Here is a 19,568-nt window from a genome sequence, read left to right on the forward strand (position 1 = left end):
CAACACAGAAAAAGTCGTTTTTATTCTTGAACTGTTCTTACAAGCAGTCCAACACGCAACTTTCTATCTCAAAAACAAAAAGAATCGTTGAAATAAAATAAACTTTAGAATATTCACTGAATAATATCAGTCAGATAGCAGTATTCTTTTTTTCTTCTTTTACCTTAATTTGAATAACCCAAAAGCAGTAGTATTTGTGTTTGTGGCGTGTGAAGACGAGAAGAGTTTCAGACGGGTGTAAACTGGAGGGGTTTTCTACAGTAAGCCTCGGCCCAAAAGCTCCGACGTGTGGAGGAGAGACGTCGGCTCCCGGCTCCCCATGCACACAATAAATATGAAAAAAAAAATGAAAAAAAAAGCACAGAGTCTGGTGTCTGAACAAAAATAATCATCTGGAACTCGCAGGTACAATATCTCTAATAAGTCTTTTTTTTTATGTGCAAGATTCAAGCTGAAGTCATCACCACAAACAATTATACTCACATCAACATCCCCGACCTCCCCTCGACAAGTTCATTTTGTTTTCTACATTAAATCTTTTAAATAAACCTAGAGCGTTTTGTCATTTCATATACACATATATTTATATATACTATATATATATTTTTTCCTATATGCTGTCCTTTTTTAAAATCGTGTTGAGCGTGTGTCCGAGGGAGGGAAATCTGTGTGTGACGTAGAAAGAAAGTAAAACGTCCACCGGATGGCGATACGAGGCGTTAATGAGCCTCACGTATCTCCCAATACTCACGACTTACACACAGTGTGGAGAGAGAGAGAGAGAAAAAACTTTCAGGAACAAGTACACGGAACCGGGCGGTGTGTGTTTTCAGAATCCCCCGTGGCAACCCGAACACACAAACACACACGCCAACACACAAACACCAGTGGAGAAACGTTTGGTCACAGTTTTGTACCCTTCTGACAAAATCTCCTCCTTAAAAAGTTTGTGAGAGTGGACTTTCAATCGTTTTGGATGCTGACACGTCCGTAACGAGAAGCAAACGTCCAACTTCCGGTTAGTTCCACTCCTTCATTTCAACAACAACAACAAAAATTTCAACATAAAAAGTTATTTGGCACATTTAACAATTGGTAAGTAACACATTGGGCTAAAAAGGTGCAATGACATAACTCTCAATGAAAACAATAAAAACCATTTTGGTTTATAAAAATAAAAGACACCTTAAGAGGTGGCAAAAATCTCTACAACGTGATAAGATTTCCCCCTGACGAAAAAAGGCTATCAAAAAAAATGAAAAAATAAAAGCTATTTACGCAAATCAACCCTTTTTTCTACTGAAGCTTTTCGCATTACAGTTCTGCAACAAGGACATTGTACTGCATAAAAAAATAAAAACCCTGAAATTACAATAGATTTCTCCTTCCGTTGCACATCCTGTAACACTGCGACTGTGCGACAACCCGTCCCGTAAACGCCCCGGTGCTCGACATGTTTCAGCCCCGACCGAACCGGGTCATGAAAAACACAACGCACTAATGAACGGGAGCTGAACAGACAGCTGATGTGTTCGGCTTTCTGCTTTAAACGTGACATGATTTAAAGCTGACTGGATGAGCTGAATTAGCTTCGTCTCTCACATTTGCTCCAGATATGGCAACTGTAAAGTCAAACTGAAGGAGCTTTTAAAAACGGCGTGCAGCATTTCAGAAAGAAAAGATTCCCTGTGCCTTATATATAGTTAGGACATGCAGCTGACGCATACTAAAATGGAACGAAATTAGGTGAACATTTTTCAACATTGAATGTTTTTAAATGGAATACAGCTTATGAAAATTACAGAAATGTGAAAAGTCTAACTTTGACTTCGTCCCAGTTGGACTTGAGAAAAGGCTCTACTTCAGTCAGTTGGTTTGCACAAACAAACTGAACAAGTCAACAAAGCAGCATTACTGACCAGGTGTGTAACAACTTCTACACCGAAGAGTGTTATCACTCAAGTGGATTAGCAGAATGACTGTGGTGCTTTCAATTACTGGAAAAAAAAATCTGACTATTGGCCACAAGATTTGGTCAAAACAGAATACTCCTCATTTAAGCAAAACATGAGACTCTGGTATGTTGGAGACTCTTATTTTGGAGTGAGAACGGAAGTAGTACTTGAGTGTGCTGATATAGAGTTGGCTAAGAAAGACTTCTTTTTGGCTCGCTGTCAGCACTATAGAGGCTGGCGACATTTTCAAATAGCTTATGTGGAAGCCTTTTGGAAACTCAATAGAAAATTGCAACTGCAAAACCGCTAGCTGCTAATGATGCTAATGTGAGTAAAGTTAGGAGCTGAAGATGCTAAAATTAGCATCATTAACCACAAGCAACATTGCAGGCTAACATTGGTAAAGTTAGAATTATTAGCCACAAGCAGCATTAGTGGCTAATACTGTTAAAGTTAGCATTATTATTGTTGAGCGTCATTAGCTCCCAGCGTTGCTCGAGATAGCATCAGACGCCACAAGAAATATTAATGGCTAATGTTGTTAAAGTTAGCATAATCAGTTGCAAGCATCATCAGCGGCTAGCGTTGGTAAATTTAGCATTACTAGCACCATAAGATGTTAATGCTTCTTACAGATGGCTTTTCACTTTTTTAAGGTAGCCTGGACAGTGTGGGATTTCTTTTTCTTTTGTCCAATACTTGGGCTGAACCTAAACCTGATAATTCTGCACAATGCGATTTCTGATACCTTTATTTTGTCTGTGAAATCCCAGAAAGGGAGCATTTTCACTTCTATAGCGGTTCTTATTAAACCATAGCGATTTTGTCAAACCTGGACTGATATTTTCTAAACCAATTACAAATTCCTTAAAACCGAAACTGTCATACCACCGTGGAAAACAAAACAAAGAAGGGAATTTGTAGCTTTACCAAAATATTGCTAAAAATCTTGAACCCAATATTATGACTATACTTGAGAGCTGGATATGTTGTTATTGGCAGACTGTGTAGCAGGTTGGGATTGGTCCTCCAGGCGCCTTCAGAGGTCAAAGAGCAAAAGCCAGAAAAATAAAAGAAAACCAAAGGTTGTAAAACTTTCCCTCAGCTTCAGCTCCTCCTCGTCCAACTTGTGCTCACTCTGACAACAAACACTGGCTGAACCTGCAAAGCCACTAGAATGCGTGTGTCTGTGTGATGGCATCGTCTGGAAACAGCCCAGCAGAGGTAACGCAGCACCGACACCTGCTCTTCCACACACACCTTACGCCCTCACACACTCTGCAGAGAGAGAGAGACCATCCCCGTCCTCCTGTGTTGGGGTAAAGCCTTGCGAGGCTTTTGGACAGGCAGATAGAGAGGTCCTCCGCCAATGCAAACACACTGGACCAAAACATGGGATGCACAGAGAAAGGGTTGTTTATATACACTGAACACGCCCCGCCCCTCCTGCGAGGCTTACACACGTCATCATCCACGGTTACCCATCCTCAGGTACATTGGTCTTCACAGTTCCCATGGCAACCCGTTGCTGTTTGACAGCCAATGGAATCTCGGTCGCCATGGAAACTGGCTGGAAACAGGAGCCAATCTGAAAAGAGTCTGTTGGTCCTCTTGTTTTTCAGGACTGGAATGATAAATCGCCCGCCAACAAACACCCTGAGAGGGTCCGGAGGGACGGGGGGCTCCCACCGGCCGCTCAGGTGACTCAAGTAAAATATCCATGTTGGCACTTTGCACACTTCAGTAACTGAGAGGAGGGGTTGGTGGTAAGAGGTACGGGGGGACAGGATACAGTCGAGCAGCAGATTTGTTTTTACATTCCCCACAGTAGCCCCGCCCCTTCTGCATCGCCTGGGAAAGAGGAATTCTCTCTGATTGGACCTCCTGCTGTATCTGACGCTTAAAACTCCATTTCGTTTCGCAGTCGTTTTTCAGATTCTTCCAGGAGATCCGGTTCAAGTGAGGAGGGGTGACCCTGAGGGTGCGGGGGGATGAAGGAGAGCCGGGGAAGGTGGAGGACCAGTCCGACAAATCCTCGTCACATCCATGCAGAGGGTTCTGCTCTCCTTCAGTCCGCCCCGCCCCGCCTCTCCTCTCCGTGACTGGCAGAGTCCCGTGGATGAAACGGAAAAGAAACCGGTGAACCTCCTCTGATGGTGTGTGTGTGTGTGGGGGGGGGCGTGGGGGTGTGTGTGTGTGTGGGTAAGGGGCTGGCAGGTCCGCACACACTGCGAGGCGTTGCCATGAAGTTGGGGCCGATGTCTTGCAGAAATGATGTGGTGTGCAGAGTGTATGTGTCTACATGTTTGCGTGAGGGCGTGTGCGTGTATAGATATAGAAAGGTATGTGCTCCTTTTATTCACAGGCCGTTGCTGTTGCGGTGTGTGAGCGGCGGTTTGGAGAGCTCCACCACGGCGGCTCGGCCTTTCCCGATCACCTTGGGCGCGCGGCGCAGCAGCTTCTGGGCCTCTGTGAACGCCTCGTTCAGCTCCTTCTTCCACTGCACAAACTCTGGGTCGCTCTGAGGGAAACGCAACGGAACGGGTCAGCAGGGCTCGAAGCGTCGCTGGTTGGAACGGACGGAACGAGGAAGCCACTCACCTCACACTGCAGGACGAACTGCTTCCCTCCTTTGATGCGCAGCAGGATGCACTTCTTGTCTTTAACCTGCGTCTCTTCCACCGACACAATCTGCTCCATGGTCAGCAGGTTTTGCTGTAAAAAAAAGTCGATGAGTAACACATGAGGTAACATGAAGCATCAGAAATTTTTTGAGGCCTTTGCCGATTGGTTCCAGAATGCCTAGCCTCAAACCAGTTCCTTACATTCTGTTGGAACTGCCATCCATGGTCCTAATGAAACATTAAGATTTTAAATAGGGTGCAACGACTACAGTTTTCTGGCCGATCACCGATTATGTCAATAACAGATTAATCACAATGAAGCGGATTAAATGTTTCAGCCCTAATCAGAACTGGTATTGAGGATTTTTCTTAGGACTGGTCTAGGGACACCACAGGTTGTGTAAACGGACGAGTGAGCTCCTGGGGAGCACTAAGGGAAGGCTGCTCTTCATCTAACTGCAGCAGGAGGAAGAGGAGGAAACACACGTGCTGCCAGGTGGAGAGCAGGGAGGTGAAGCAGACAGCAGAGACACTCACCCTGTCTTTTACCATTTTTAAAGTCTTTAGCCACTTTTCCTTCAGAGGTGAGACGGGACAAACGAGCAAAGAGACAAACGAGATTTTCACACACACACACACACACATAGAGAGAGAGACGGAACAGACAGGCGGTGGGAAAGTGAAGCGCGATGTGTCTGCACACTCACCCGCGACTCGCCCTCTCCCCTCCACTCCACCCGGTTGGGGAACAGGTAGAAGTAGCGGCGCTGCCACTGGGTGAGGAACGGGTTGCCCAGCTTCAGCATGTAGCCGTGCATTATGCAGTCCTTCCCAAAAGCATAGTCTGTGCACACACACATACACGCTCACGGTTAGAAGGTGACACAAAGTGTTCTGGATAAGCCTGTCACAATAAGCAATAGATCAATTATTTGCATTATAAATTAAAATGGGTTCAATAATTTCAATTTGCATGACTGATCTTCTCTTATCTACCTAAAACTGGATGATAAACGTTTTCAGTCTGATGCTTTGGCCTCAACTGGCCCCTTTGGTTACAGAGATTTCATAATTCATTTTATTTTGTTCATTTGTTTTGGATCTATAAAATGTCCTCCAGTTTTAGTGTTAAACATCTGGTAGAAAATAAAGTTTATTGATCTTGGAGAAGATGTATTATGCATTATTTTATCATTACCATTATGTTACATAAAAATGGTTTGAAAACAGCAACATCATCCTTTACCGCAATCATTTCGGGGACAATTTATCGTCATGGTGACGGGCCTGTTTCCGGGCCGGCAGCCTTACCCTCCTCGTGGCCCAGCTGCTTGTTCTTGGCCCTCTTGCGAACCTCTATCTTGTCCGTGTCCAGGTTGACGGCCTCGTACACAGTCTCAGCCACCTCCTGCTGCCAGCGCTCCGATATGACCAGAGGGAAGTTCTTGTACAGCTCCTGGTCGCTGTCCAGCAGCTGCAGTGAGACGGACAGAAGACAGAGCAGCAATGTCACCATGACAACAGGACAAAAAGACAAAGAGCAGAGACTCTGCCTGAGCCAAGCACTTCATCAGACTCTGAACCCAGCTGCTTTCCTCCGGCACCTAGCTTGGTCTTTAACAGTTATCTGTTAACTCTATAGGTTTGCTTGGTTAGCAGGGACAAAAACCTGATTTACTTCCTGCTGACTTAGCATTAAAGGTCATCACCACTGTTTTATTTATGATGGCACTTGACAATATGCAACGTCTGTTAATGGTTTATCAATTGATGACTGTATGTTGATTGTATGACTTTATTTAAGTGTTTTTATGATGTAAAACACTTTGAACTGCTTTGTTGCTGAAATGTTCTATACAAATAAACTTGATTAAGTGATTGAGCTAATGACTGTTAGGTACTGCAGGTCTTCAAATGTAAAAAGTACATCATATTAAATCAGTCATTATTTATTATGGAGCTGAACTCTTTTCTTTGCTTAGAAAAATATGTTGTCTTTCATTTGGAGAATATGAAAATTATCTGATGCACAAAACATTTGAGATAAAAGGTTTTATATCTACTATTGTGGCAGCTCTTTACATGGCTCCCCACCCAGGGCGCCCTTCAATCTGGGGTCAACATTTGAAATAAACTTTCCCATCAGCGGTGCTCAGAAAGTCTTTACTAAGTGCTTGTTTGTATGTAAAGTCAATAGAGAAAGGGCGCCTCCTGGTGTTTGGAAAACAACCGCAGCGCATTAGGATGGCTGTCTGAAGAAGACTGACTCTACAATCTGACATACTTTGACTAACCCCATCTGAGCTGGAAGATTCTACCCCGAACAAAGAGTTGTTCAAACACACGTTGAAATTTAAATGAAGAATTTATAATTTGGTTGCCGTTTCCATTAGAACCCCCTCAAACAGAGAGAAGACTAAAATGGACAAACATGAACTAAATCACTGGATTAATAGCTCATTTGTGAAATATTAGCATATTTATTAATTGGTAATATTAGTAATAAATATTTCTTACTACTACCAATTATATGAAGTGATGTATACACTAATTCTTCTACAAAAGGATCCTATGAACACTTCAGTCAGATAACGTTGAGCAGGTCATTTTCAGATTTCCACCAATTTTACACTGAAAATCTCGACTAAATCTTTTGTGTCTTTCTCAAAGCCACAGAACAGGTTATTTCTGGTAAGTTTCATGATTAGCAGCTCACTAATGAATAAACTCTTTACTCCACCAGTTAATTGAGAACTCTTCAGGTTTCAGAGACCGTTGCACGTAGCAGTGGCCTTTTTTTTTTTTTTCAACCTATCTGCTTGAGGTGAAGCTAGGAGGATGAGATTCTGAAACATATAAAACGATGGGAGACTCAAAGTCCTGTCAGCAGCTGCAGTGGAAGATAAGAGGATTAGAAATGAGGCGTGCAGATGCTCCAGGAATTGTTTTACCTTGATGCCCTTGGTGTCCTCCTCATCAAATGAGCCGATGTCAAAAGCGTCCGCGGCATTCACCTCTCCTCTGGGCGGGATTAAAGGAGGGGGGTACTGCAGGGCGGAGAACAGAGGGACAACTGTCAGCTGAAACAATCACACAACGCTAAGAAAGACACAGAGAGAAAGAGGAACAACAAAGCAACAACTCTGTAGTGCTGTGGTAACCATAGAAACATCCACCTGACCAGATCTGAGCTACAAACAGAACATAAGAGTTGAGGCAATTTAGTGCGACTCCCTGAAAACCGAACGGAATCGATGCAGATGGACATGCTCCATCATTTTGGAAGGTTATCAGTGATTAGTAAAGCATTCAGTTCTTATGATCCTCCAATCTGGAGCAAACTTCAAGAAAACTAAAAAAAAAAAACCCACCAGTTTACAGCTGCCTTGGATTCATAATAACTGGAGCATTGGTCAGTATATTTGATGTGAATTTGCTTGGTGACGTTTGACAGGATGTTATGTTAGCTGCTCATTTCATAATTGGTTACTACATGGTGTTTTTAATGATGCAAGGCATTTTGAACAGCTTTGTTGCTGAAATGTGCTATACAAATAAACTTGGCTTAATTTATATGTCCTTAAATAAAGAGTGTTAGTTACTAAATGTATTTTCTTCTATCAAAATGAAAGCAAAACCAAACAAAAAGAACTTGAAAATTATAACAGATAAGGTCACCAAATCCAGCAACTTTTGACTCAAACATGGCTAAACATGCCAAAGTCTTTCAAAAAAAAGTTTTTCTATTTGTTGCTAAGTTTTTTTATTTTTATTTATTATTATTATTTTTAGGAGAACGTGCTTTCAATTTTGCAAGTTTGGCCCACAGAGTATAAAGTCTGTACACCTCTGGCCTAGATAAACATTATGTCTGGACAAAATACCCAGAATCATAAAGCGCACATATATTTAGTGGGAATGAACCTGGGTCTCATCAGAAACGTGACGGAGCTCACTCACCTTCTGCAGGTACACCTGCTGCCAGTCGATACCTTTGAAAAACTGATGCTCCTTCACCTCTAGCGCTCTAGATGGGAGACACAACAGATGCCTCATTTCAGCACAAGGTGGCAGTGTTGCCCACATTGCCGGTCTGTGACAGCTTCATCCGGTCTGTAAAAGGCCCTGATGTAAAATGACAGCACTGACTTCACCCATCACTCAGTGCACCACGACTCATCTACTCATCTCAGCGTTTCACAAAAGTGAGCACGCCCCTCACTGTTTGGTTAATGTTTTATCACATCTTTGATTTATCTTTGATAAGTTGTCTCAAAGATAAATCACTTTGATACAATGTAAACACAGCCATTTGTGACTGAAATCTACTTACAAAAGATGCAACACAAAGTGATCGTCTTTTCCAAGCTTTCTGATTTTCTTCTATTGCCATGGTAACTACATCGACTCACTGACTTACACACGCCTTGGTGCAGCCAAATCCGCTGTTAATTGATGTATTGAAACTTGGCTGGATACAGTGAATAAAGGCAGAACTAGATAATGTTTTTATTGCTGAAAACAGAAAATATTTTTCAGTCTTTTTCAACCGAGTCCTTGAATGGCTTTAATTTAACAAAGAAAACATTTGAAGTTGTGGCTCTACAATCTGGTTCCTACAAAAAAACAGAAGTGAATATTTGTTTAATTAACATGGTTCATGTTTAGGTTATTACTGAATAGGGAAATAAAATGAACTTTTTTGTTGATTTTAGATTTCAACATGATATTTTCTGGCCCGTCAGTATTTTTGAGCTGAAGGTTTTTGGCCCATGCGACAAAAAGGTTTTGACACCCCGGGCCCATCTAGATATCGCCGTTGATGTGAACAGACATTTCATGTGAGTGTTTGTCGTACCCCCGGCCCTGGCAACCGAGCCGCTTGGACACGTCTCTTTGGAGCAACCCCTCCAGCAGATCCTTGAGCTCCGGGGTGAACGAATCTGGGAGCTCCACATTCTGCAGGGAACAGACAGGAGACAGAAAGGCACGTCACAGTCGGACATTATGTCAAGATAAACCAGCATCATTTGCACCCATTACCATTTTTTGAGAAAAAAACATCAAGCCATCTGCTCCCAAGGAGACCTCAGTGTTCTTGAATAAATCTTTGCTACCTACACATATTGTCTTCCACTAAATCAGAATAAACTTCTCCTGTTGCAGGTCAATTGGGTAACTTTATTTCTAACAACTGGCACAATAGCAAGATTTTTTTTCTTTTTCTTTTTTTTATTGTATACAAATCTCCTCAATACATTTTAAACTGCCTGTTAAGATTTCTCAAATGTTCCAGGTTTTCTTCCAGGTTGCTATGATTCTGGTCCATTCCTTCAGGTTTCAAAGCCTCCTTGCGCTCTCAAGTTTTTGTCACTGGGAATGAGGTCAGGGCTTTCAGATGGACACTCCATAATATTAACTTCACTGTCATTAATCCATTTTGTTACTTATTTGGTAGAACTTTCAGAGTTAGAATAGAATAGACTAGAATTCAACTTTATTGTCATTGAACTATCACAAGTACAAGCAACGAGATGTAGTTTGCAACTATCCAGAAGTGATCTATGAGATATAATATTTATTTACAGATGTACAAGACCATGTATGTATGGACTATAAGAGATTATAGCATTTAAGATCATTTTAAGACCTATATGTGCCTAAGGCCTTCTTAGACATGTCTGTATAAAAATTAATATCTCCTCCACATCGTTTAAAAAACGATCGTGAACACGGGATCAGTTTAAGAAAAGGTTTCATCCACATGAACCCGTCAAATCCGCCTCTCAGCGTTGTTTTAAACATGCCAAACCCATAAGGGCAGTGTAGCACAATCCTAAAAGAAGTATTTGTTGCAGACTGTAAAGCACGAGACCCTCAATCTCCACTTTCCCATGAACACAAATAAGAGTTTTCTCAAATCTCCACTTTGGTCAGAGTTTTTAGAAATAGTTGTTTTTATTGATATTAAACTTTTCAAAACACATTAAAATGTATCCATTTACCCAGATATCCAGCTGTGTGTGGAGTAGGCCTTAGCTTTATCTTCCTGTCTGATGTCCTGAGATTATCTCTGGGACACAGAACTGCTCTCCTTGGATAAAGATGGATGAATAGTCCCAATTTATTCACTCTAGCTTGCAATTGAACAGATGACTGTGCATCTGGAAATAGTGAACCTGAACCTGACTTGTGGTTCAGGTTCAGTTCTGATTTCAGTTCATTTTTCCATGATGTCACTCATAGAAGATGTTGCTTTCAAAAGATTAAACAACATTAAATTATCTCCTGGGATTGGCTAAATTGCTTCAGACACATACCTACAGTAAGTGTACACACTTTGAAGAAAGAAAGATATTGTCAAAGAATATCTTTGTTAGCTTTAGTAATCCTGGCTGGCATAAAAAGAGGAAATGTTCTGATTTAATGTCACTGAGGGACAAAAAGGATATGCCTGTATGTAAATATCTGGTTTCAACTCAAACAGCTGTGCTTGTGTTTCTTCCATTGATTTTTGTCAACATCTTTCTTTATCCCACTTCGGGAGTCAGACAGGTGTTAGAGCAGAGTTAATCCTTCAGCCAGCATTACTGTGGATTATAGAGATGCAACAGTGGATTCCCAAAATCAAACGATAAATGGGATTACTGCAAAGTTCAAGCTGCATCTTCGTTCTAAACGGGACATTTGTTTGGACAGCCGTTATAACGGTATCCAGTTTCCATTTTAAAGAAATTAAATGGGCCGCTGAGTTGAGGTTGATCGACTGAGTTGTTCTTTATAGATGATGACGTCTTCACAAACCAAAATCCCCCATTTATGCTGGCCACATCTCTGTGTTGATACTTGTAGGTTCTATGAATTATAGACGTGGATAAATGTCTTTGTTCTCTTTTTACTTTTTAAAATAAATGCTTCTTCTACAGAAAATGATTCATATAAAAACAATCTGTCTAATCTGATTGACTTTAGTCTGTGATAGAGTAAACAATTACAACCATAGTGTAAGGAAATATTTTTTTGTTGTTGTTTTCTACAAAGATGCTTTAAATTAGTATTGACCAGTTTGTTGGTACCCTAAAGAAACTATTAGTGCTGCAGTTACATTCATGTTTCAAGTAGAGGTGAACTGATAAATCAGCCCTGAATTCCTTAAACTTGGGCTGAGAAACTGATTTGATCTGTCTCCACAAAGGTCTGAAAATCAGCAACTGACAAATTTAGTTGTGAAATAAGAAGGCTGACCGATAGACCCGCCCACAGCCATTACAGAGATAAACTTCCACTAGGTACATTTGTATTACTGTGTGCACCATTCTGAGACCGGACCGGAGAAAGCAATGACTAGTTGTGTTTGAGGAGCTCAGAGAGACGATTCTAGATATCCATGTTAAAGGAAAGGGCAACAAGACCAACTTCAAGCAGCTTCATGTTTCTGTGGCCAAAGCTGCCAACAGGAGAATCAGGAGAAAGCAGCAAAACTCTCAAGGTTATAGTGGGAAACGTAATCCTACATTGATCAGGTGGATAGTGTTGATGGTGGAAGAAGAGCCAAGAAAACCATCCAAAACTAACCAGGTTCCTCTTGGTTAAGAAGAGCATTAATAGGTTCCTCTCCTATGAGAAAAACAAAAATAAATTCAGACTGGAATTCATCTGAATGTGTGCTGATGGGCTCCACGGTCTCCCCAATGGTCAGTCCCATCCGCTCTATGAAATGATGTTTATAGCAGTACACCAGACCAACAGTGAGACACAGAAATCAAGTTGGGTTGGTTTGGGAGATGCTTTGCTGTATCTGGTGAGGGGAACCTTTGATCTGAACAGGGTCTAATTAAATCTCATCCAAGAGCCAAAACTATGTCCAGAGTCAAAAAGCTCAGTGTCAGTCACAGATTATGACCCAAAACTCACACACAGCTAGGAGCAGTCAGGAAGGGCTGAGAATGAATTATTACAGAACAGTTTGTTCTCTGCGATCTGCCCAGATCTGAATACTACTGAACATCTATGGCACGGTCTGGAGCTCCAGTCCTCACAGACAGCTGTATCCCTGGTGCCTTGCACCTAAATAAATGGGCTGAATCGTCAGCATAAAGTCCTGATATTGGCCTAACTATTTGGTCCAGGTGTGTCAAAGCAGAGCTGTGTAAATGTTACAGGACAGGAAGCTGGAGGGCCCTAAACTGTGGGAAAACCTAAAAACCCCTTGATGGAGATGGCACCCCAGAAACCTGAAACAACCTGAGCAGTTTCTCCTGAAGAGTAAAACGACCAAATGTAGACGTCTCACTGTGAAGTACTGAGATCCCGAAGAAGGTGATGCCACTAAACATCTGAAGGGTCTAATCCTATTCATTTGTTTAATTATAGTATATTTGGACTACAAGTCACTGGGGTTTTTTTTATAGTTTAGCTGGTCCTGAGATTTATAGTCCAGAGTGAGCATAAACACTCTGGACTGTTTTTTATTTTCTCTTCATGACCTCATTTTTGTTAATCCTTCCTGACGGACATGAATGAAGGGTCAAACTTTCTGGATATTAGCTGGCCGGAGTTGGAGAAACGACTCAACAATCAGATGATTGAATAATGTGCTGTGGTACAGTTACGTCTCCACGTCCCGGTAAAGGCCAGGGAGGCTGGCGTTGTTGGTACATCCGCCTCTCTGTCAGACTGGATTCACTGCAGGTGTCTCCGCTCCACTGCACACTTATACTCCGGAGGCGACAGAGTTCGGCAAATAAGCTACATAAAATAATTTACTGAATCAATTAAAAGTGAGGTTCTGATTTGTGTTGCTAATCGAATAAACAATAATTGTATGTTTGTATAATCACTCCTACTGACCACTAAAAGCTTTTTTTCTCCCAGTGAGCACGCACAAAGTCACACACCGATAAGCAGATCTGTAGGCAACTTGGGGGCACATTGACATATGATGGAAGTAGATAAGAGCTACTCTTTGAGCCGATCGACCCTGCACAAACATCTGTTTATGTCAAAGAAGCTACAAAAACCAGAATACATGTCGCAGTCCCACAGACAAAAAGTGTCACTTATTTTCTTTCTGCACTGCTCTGAGCTGCGACCTGGTAGTGAGGAGTCAGATTGTCTCCTCCACCCAACAGCTCATCTGCAGCAGCGTGTTGGTCTGCTGCTGACAGCCTTTATCTGCCGTTTCATGGAGATGTTTGAGAGATCAGAGGTGCCAGCGTCCGGGACCCGCTCCATCCATCTCTGCCCAGGTCTCTGCTTCCTCTGAGTTCATGCAACCAGGTCATTCATCATGCTGAATAAACACAAACATGCACCGAGTTGGACGTTCAGAGCAGGACTGCAGTCTTTCACAGAGCCACTGCTGGTCATCTCTGTAACACACCCAGACTAGGATTAGAGGATAAACCAGATTAAGTGGCTGGATTCCAATCCTAATCTGGATTTATTGTGATATGAAAGATTAGACTTTCTCTGTTTAGAGACCTTGCTCTGCTAGAGAGAAGGGAAAGGGTGCAGCTCCCTCTTCCCATTCCTTACAAGTAACACAGCTGGACTTAGACACTGGGATGAGTTGTATTTCAGATGCGCAGCAGCTGGCGCAGGCAGAGCTGCCGCGATGCTTCGACACGTCAAGAGTTCAGTGTGAATGGAGAGGAGGAGGCAGGCCAGGATAGGTGGGCGAGAGCACATATGTCACAGTGTGGGCTCAATGGATGTCATTCATCCTGAGCGTGACCCGTGACATCAAAAAGGCCCGGCAGCATATTCCTCTGAGAGGCTACACACACACACACACACACACACACGCATATTGTTCTTTAAATCATGGATGGTTGAGGATTTCTGCCAATGAATCTGGCCAGTGATCGTTCATTAGCTGTGTTTTCATTACAAATGTGCACAAAACTTGGTCCATATTCCATTAATGTTGAAAAACACAATTACGCAACTGCTGTTTCCAATTAAATATCAATTAAAATGAGATGTGAATAAGTTCACGCATTAAGTCATGAAAATAGAGCCGCGCCATGATCCATCCTACCACTTCCTGTCTTCTTCATCTTTTCCGCCAGCAGTAACATAAGGTTGATCATATGACTTGTGATGTGAAAAAGTGTTTCCATTGCAGTTTTGCACAACACACTAATTTCAATATAGCTGAAAAACCACCTCATCCTAGAGCAAAAACATTTTTGAAATTGGTGTTTCCATTAAACAAATTTATTTTTGTAACCCATATTTACATAATTCTATGGTTAATGGAAAAGCAGAAAATAATGTTTCACACAATTCTTTTAAACAGGGTCTACAGCTGCAGTAAGGCTGCAGCTAACGATTATTTTATTAACTATTCTGATGATTTATCAATTAATCAGATAAAAAACTGCCACATTCTGCCAATTAACCACTTTTTATATATTGATATAATACATACTTTAAAATACAAACAATTCAATTTCTTTTTTAAATAACAGTGTAAAAAGAATGCAATAACAGCATTTGTTTAAAGAGCGCTTGATCATTTGTAGCAAAACATGCATCTGCAGATAAAAAATACTTCCATTATCAAAATATGAAAAGCTCAGCCCTTCCTGCTTAGCTTAACGTGAATACATAATAGTGCTTATCTGATGATATTTTTTTTGTTAATTTGATAGCAAAAGGTGCTTAGAGTGAAATTATTTTTTACTGGGTTTGAAACAGATAAAGCTAAAGCTGCCACTTGAAGAGTTTTGGGTAGAACATATTCACACAAAAAGCAGCATTCAGTTTTAATGCTCCACTAAACTGGAACAAACTTCCAGAAAACTGTAGAGGAGCCGAAACACAGAGTTCCTTTAAATCACAGCTAAAAACAACCCTGTTTAGGCATATGACAAAACAGGAAAAAAAATAAACATTTTAGATTCCCCCTTTGAGTAAGATTAATCTAGAAGTAATGACACATTTGAGTCATTGTCCAAAACAACAGGGCTCATACGAGGAGACAAACAGAGCATGAGGAGCAGCTAATACTCAGACCCATCTGCCTCAATAGTCAAGGGGCAGGAAATGACGTCATACTGGAAGTGAACGAGTTCCATGTGCGAGCGAGGCTAGGACTGAAATCTAGTTTGTTAAAAGACGACAAACCCTCAGCAGACTTCCTCTTTCTTCCACGGACGCCGCTCAGGTCAGGACGGGTCGCTGGACTTACTGTCCTTCAGATGTAACAAAAACTCCCAGAGAATCTCTGAATGTAGCAACGGTCCATGGGAAGGATCTGAACGCCACTCTTATGTTTGCTGTGCGTCTGTTATGTGTTTACACCTGTTCACACAGCAACACACTGGAAGCCATTTTAGCATCAAACAGCAGCATATATAAGGGAACGAATCATTTCAAAGTATTCCTTTGTGTTGAATTTAAATTTTTTTTTGTAAATTTCACCAACAAAATTTTTCAGTGTAAAGTATAAAACCCTTATGCTTTATCACATTTTAACACGTTAAAGCAAAAATAACATTTCCGATCATATTGTCAGTTTTGTTTTTAATGGTGAATCAAAATTCTTATGATTACTTTTTCACGATAAATGAAATGTTCCAGCCCATGTCTGTGGCTGGAACATGAGAGGCAGAATGCTAAGATTTGATGAAAAGGGGAACTTAGCCATATTTCTGTTAAAACCTTCATCTAGAGAAATAATGAGACACTTCAAAGCCATTAGGCCACTGTCACTCCCTGCACTGTCACTGTACCAATCATATTTGCACACTTCAGCTGCCATGGAGGCAGACGAAATGCCTCTGACCCAGTGAGAGAGTGCCATCCTCTCATGAGAAACACAGACGGATAACGGAAACATTTCTATCTGAAGGACAACCATCAACCTGGTTATGGCTCCCTTGGAGTTTCCTCACATCGGTTGTTCAGAAGAGTCCAACAAAAAAAACATGCATTTAGAATTGAGCACAGACTCGTATCGCCTTCTGCGTTTATAGCGTGTTTACACAGAGGAGGTCTACTGTGTAATGAGGGGATATCTGCAGCTTACCATGGTCAGCGTCATGCGGTCTATCTCATGTTTATCTTTGGTCTTGTGCTGTCTGAAGGGGCTGTGCCTGAAGACGACAGAGAGAGGAGAGCCTGATGTCACCAGCTGGAGACGAGTGGAAATGGGAAGGAGGAGCGGAAGCGACTGGGAAGGGTGAAGATGGTTCAGGGTGAACAAATAGCTGTACACACACACACACACCCACACACAAAAAAAACACTGCCGACTCGGTTTCTTTTCAAAACATGTCATGCTCCGGCCCCCTTAGTTAAAATTTAAAACTGTGCTCAGAAAACTTCCAGCCAATAATTCAGAAATGGTAATTTGAAGTGACCCAGATTTGACTGGGTCTAATTAGGATGCGGAGGAGGAGACAGTTCACATCCTGGAAGAAAACTTCACCATCACACTCTCGCAGCTCTCTTTTGTGGCACTTCTTTTGTTTTGCTGACTAATTGGAAGTATAATAATTATTGCAATCAACTTTAATGGCTTAGAAACTTATTTTATGACCAAAAAAAAGGGTATATTCAATGGATTTTTGCACCGACACAGAATGATCAACTTATTGTAATGCATAGACGAAGCTGTGAAAGTTCTGAAATCACAGTAAATGTAAGCAATAAAAGAGCAACACTTGTGCTTAAAAACACTGTCTTCTTGTGTTGCCAACGGTTACCTCTAAATAAAAGAGTGGAGTAATCATTGCTTAGGAGAAAGAAGACTTCACATACAAGGAGACTACTGCTAATAATGTTAGGCAACAAAGAGTCATTTTCCTGATTAATGAGAACTTCAAGGTGCAGTAAAGAATGGTGTGTTCCATTTTTAGTCAGAAATTCCGACTTCCCAGACAAAAAATAAATAAAAAAATCCACTGCAACGTCCCCAGTAGTCGGACTTCCCACTGGGAAAGTGGGAGCAATTCCGACTACCCTCAGTTACGTCTTCTAGGACTTTGAGTTTCAATATGGCCGCTCCTCGCATGGGAAAAATAAGAGAAGGCCACCTTAGTCCAGAGCTGCCTCTCATTTAAGAGGAGGCTTCCTCATAAATGTAGCCATGAGTTTAACAGATACAGGGTGGGATCAAGACAGTCTCCATCTTCTTCGGACAATCCAGGTACTTTTATGATCTGGGTATGTTACTGTGCCAACATGGTAAAGAACATTGACTTTTCAGACCTATAACCAAGATGTTCTCAAGATTTTAACCCCACTGAGAACCTTTAGGCAAAAGCCAGCGAACTGCAGTCATCTCCAAGCACCAAGGAAATCAGAATGGACAATTTATTTAATGTTGTGTTAATTTTTTTAATTTGACAAGTTTACAGGAAGGTTTTATTTAAGGATTTTTGGTTTCTAGAAGTCTGGTAGGCAGGACACCTCTGGGTGTCTGGTGACTGTTAGTTTTTCATAAAATTTGGTGAATTACAGTAAATTTGTGATTTAGCTCTGGGGACAACACTCTTTTTTTCATGGTTTGGTGATCTATGCCTGATATTAAAATTGGTTTGATAATGTTAAACGGTGACAAAAAGCAAAAACAGCATAAAATGGAGTAGATACTTTTTCTTACTGCAAACTCCAAAGTTTTAAGTAATGACTATATCCTTTACATTCATATTCTAATAAAGAGTCCTGTATCTAAAAACTATATTTTCCCCTCATACTGGAAACAGTCAGCTTCTCTCTCAGTCACACACAAACTCTTCTTCTTTAAGGACGTGGATCCAAACATCAATGGAAATACACCTCACTCACTCTCTCTCTCACACACACACACACACACACACACACGCACACGCACACACACACACACACACACACACACCCTTTACCTGGATTTTGGCCTGCTGGGACCAGACCTCTGGCATTTACACACTCTAGATCAAACACACGCACACACTCGCTCTCATATACAAACAAGATCAAACACACACCAAACAGAAGGCGGGCGGGTGAGAGGAACTCGGAGAGAAGGGGAAGTGAGCATATTCAAAGAGGCTCACACAGAGAGCCAGGAGAGGTTTCAAAGCGGACAGGACGTCAGGATGCGGAGGGAGTGGAGAGCACGGAAGAGGAGGAGGAGGAGAGCAGCGAGGAAAGCTGGAGCTTTTTACCCTCTGAGGAGTTTGAAGAGCATGCAGCCTAAAGAGAACCAGTCTGCGCTGCTGTCGTACGCCGTTCCCTTCTGAAGGACCTCTGGAGCCATGTAGCCATGAGTCCCACTGTGACACACACACACACACAGCGAGTTGGTGATTTACAGAGCAAGACAACCAAACAGGAGAGTGGAAAAATGTGACTGGATGTAAAACATTTCTAACAAATTGGTTTGAAAGGAAATGATTTAAACTCATTAACTGCTTCTACAAGAAGAAGAACAGAAACGGTGAGACATCTGCTATACATGCAAGTCCAACTGATGCTGTACAGAAATCAGCAGCTTGTTTTTATTTTTATTTGTGTCAATGCTTTAAAATACATTCCTAAAAATGTTGGATTCTTTTGCTGCTTCCTGAATTTCTGCAGATTACAAGATGGAGTCGGTTTATCTCCAGAACATATTAGTCACATCATCCCTGCAAGCGCATTTCATAATGAGTCTGACGAATAAACAACAGTTGCTGTTAGTGAATGATTCTCAAAAAGCTAGCTGGGATTTCTGGACTTTCTGACACTGCAAACCAGACGTCACGGCCTTCTCATCTCCAAAACCCCAAATCATTCCAAATAAAGGTTGTGGGTGGTAACAGGTGGTCTGTTTCTTAAATGCACTTCTGACTTATTTGAAATTTTTTTATTTCTACCAAAAATACAGACAAAATAATGTCCAAGACATTTTTATTAACTTGATGTAAATTAAAGTCAACTTAATTTGATCTTCCAAGTTCAAAAGTGGTCAAAAAAATAATTTTAACACACTTCCCCTCATCACACCAGACATTTG

The 19,568-nt window shown here is 41.5% G+C and overlaps 1 protein-coding gene across 1 annotated transcript in view; it reads right to left on the minus strand.

The window, feature by feature from the left end:
• Window positions 1–19,568, minus strand: part of grk3 (G protein-coupled receptor kinase 3) — a 74,107-nt gene continuing 54,539 nt past the window's right edge. The window contains exons 13-21 of the mRNA XM_023338119.1: window positions 18,739–18,846; window positions 16,617–16,683; window positions 9,438–9,538; window positions 8,540–8,606; window positions 7,531–7,626; window positions 5,891–6,053; window positions 5,287–5,423; window positions 4,557–4,670; window positions 1–4,476 (exon numbers count right to left, since the gene is read on the minus strand). Coding sequence (XP_023193887.1) covers window positions 4,315–4,476; window positions 4,557–4,670; window positions 5,287–5,423; window positions 5,891–6,053; window positions 7,531–7,626; window positions 8,540–8,606; window positions 9,438–9,538; window positions 16,617–16,683; window positions 18,739–18,846 — 1,015 coding nt within the window. The 3' untranslated portion in view covers window positions 1–4,314. The remainder of the gene's footprint in view (window positions 4,477–4,556; window positions 4,671–5,286; window positions 5,424–5,890; window positions 6,054–7,530; window positions 7,627–8,539; window positions 8,607–9,437; window positions 9,539–16,616; window positions 16,684–18,738; window positions 18,847–19,568) is intronic.

Source organism: Xiphophorus maculatus, chromosome 8 (assembly GCF_002775205.1).
Source record: "Xiphophorus maculatus strain JP 163 A chromosome 8, X_maculatus-5.0-male, whole genome shotgun sequence".
Classification (NCBI taxonomy): Eukaryota; Metazoa; Chordata; class Actinopteri; order Cyprinodontiformes; family Poeciliidae; genus Xiphophorus; species Xiphophorus maculatus.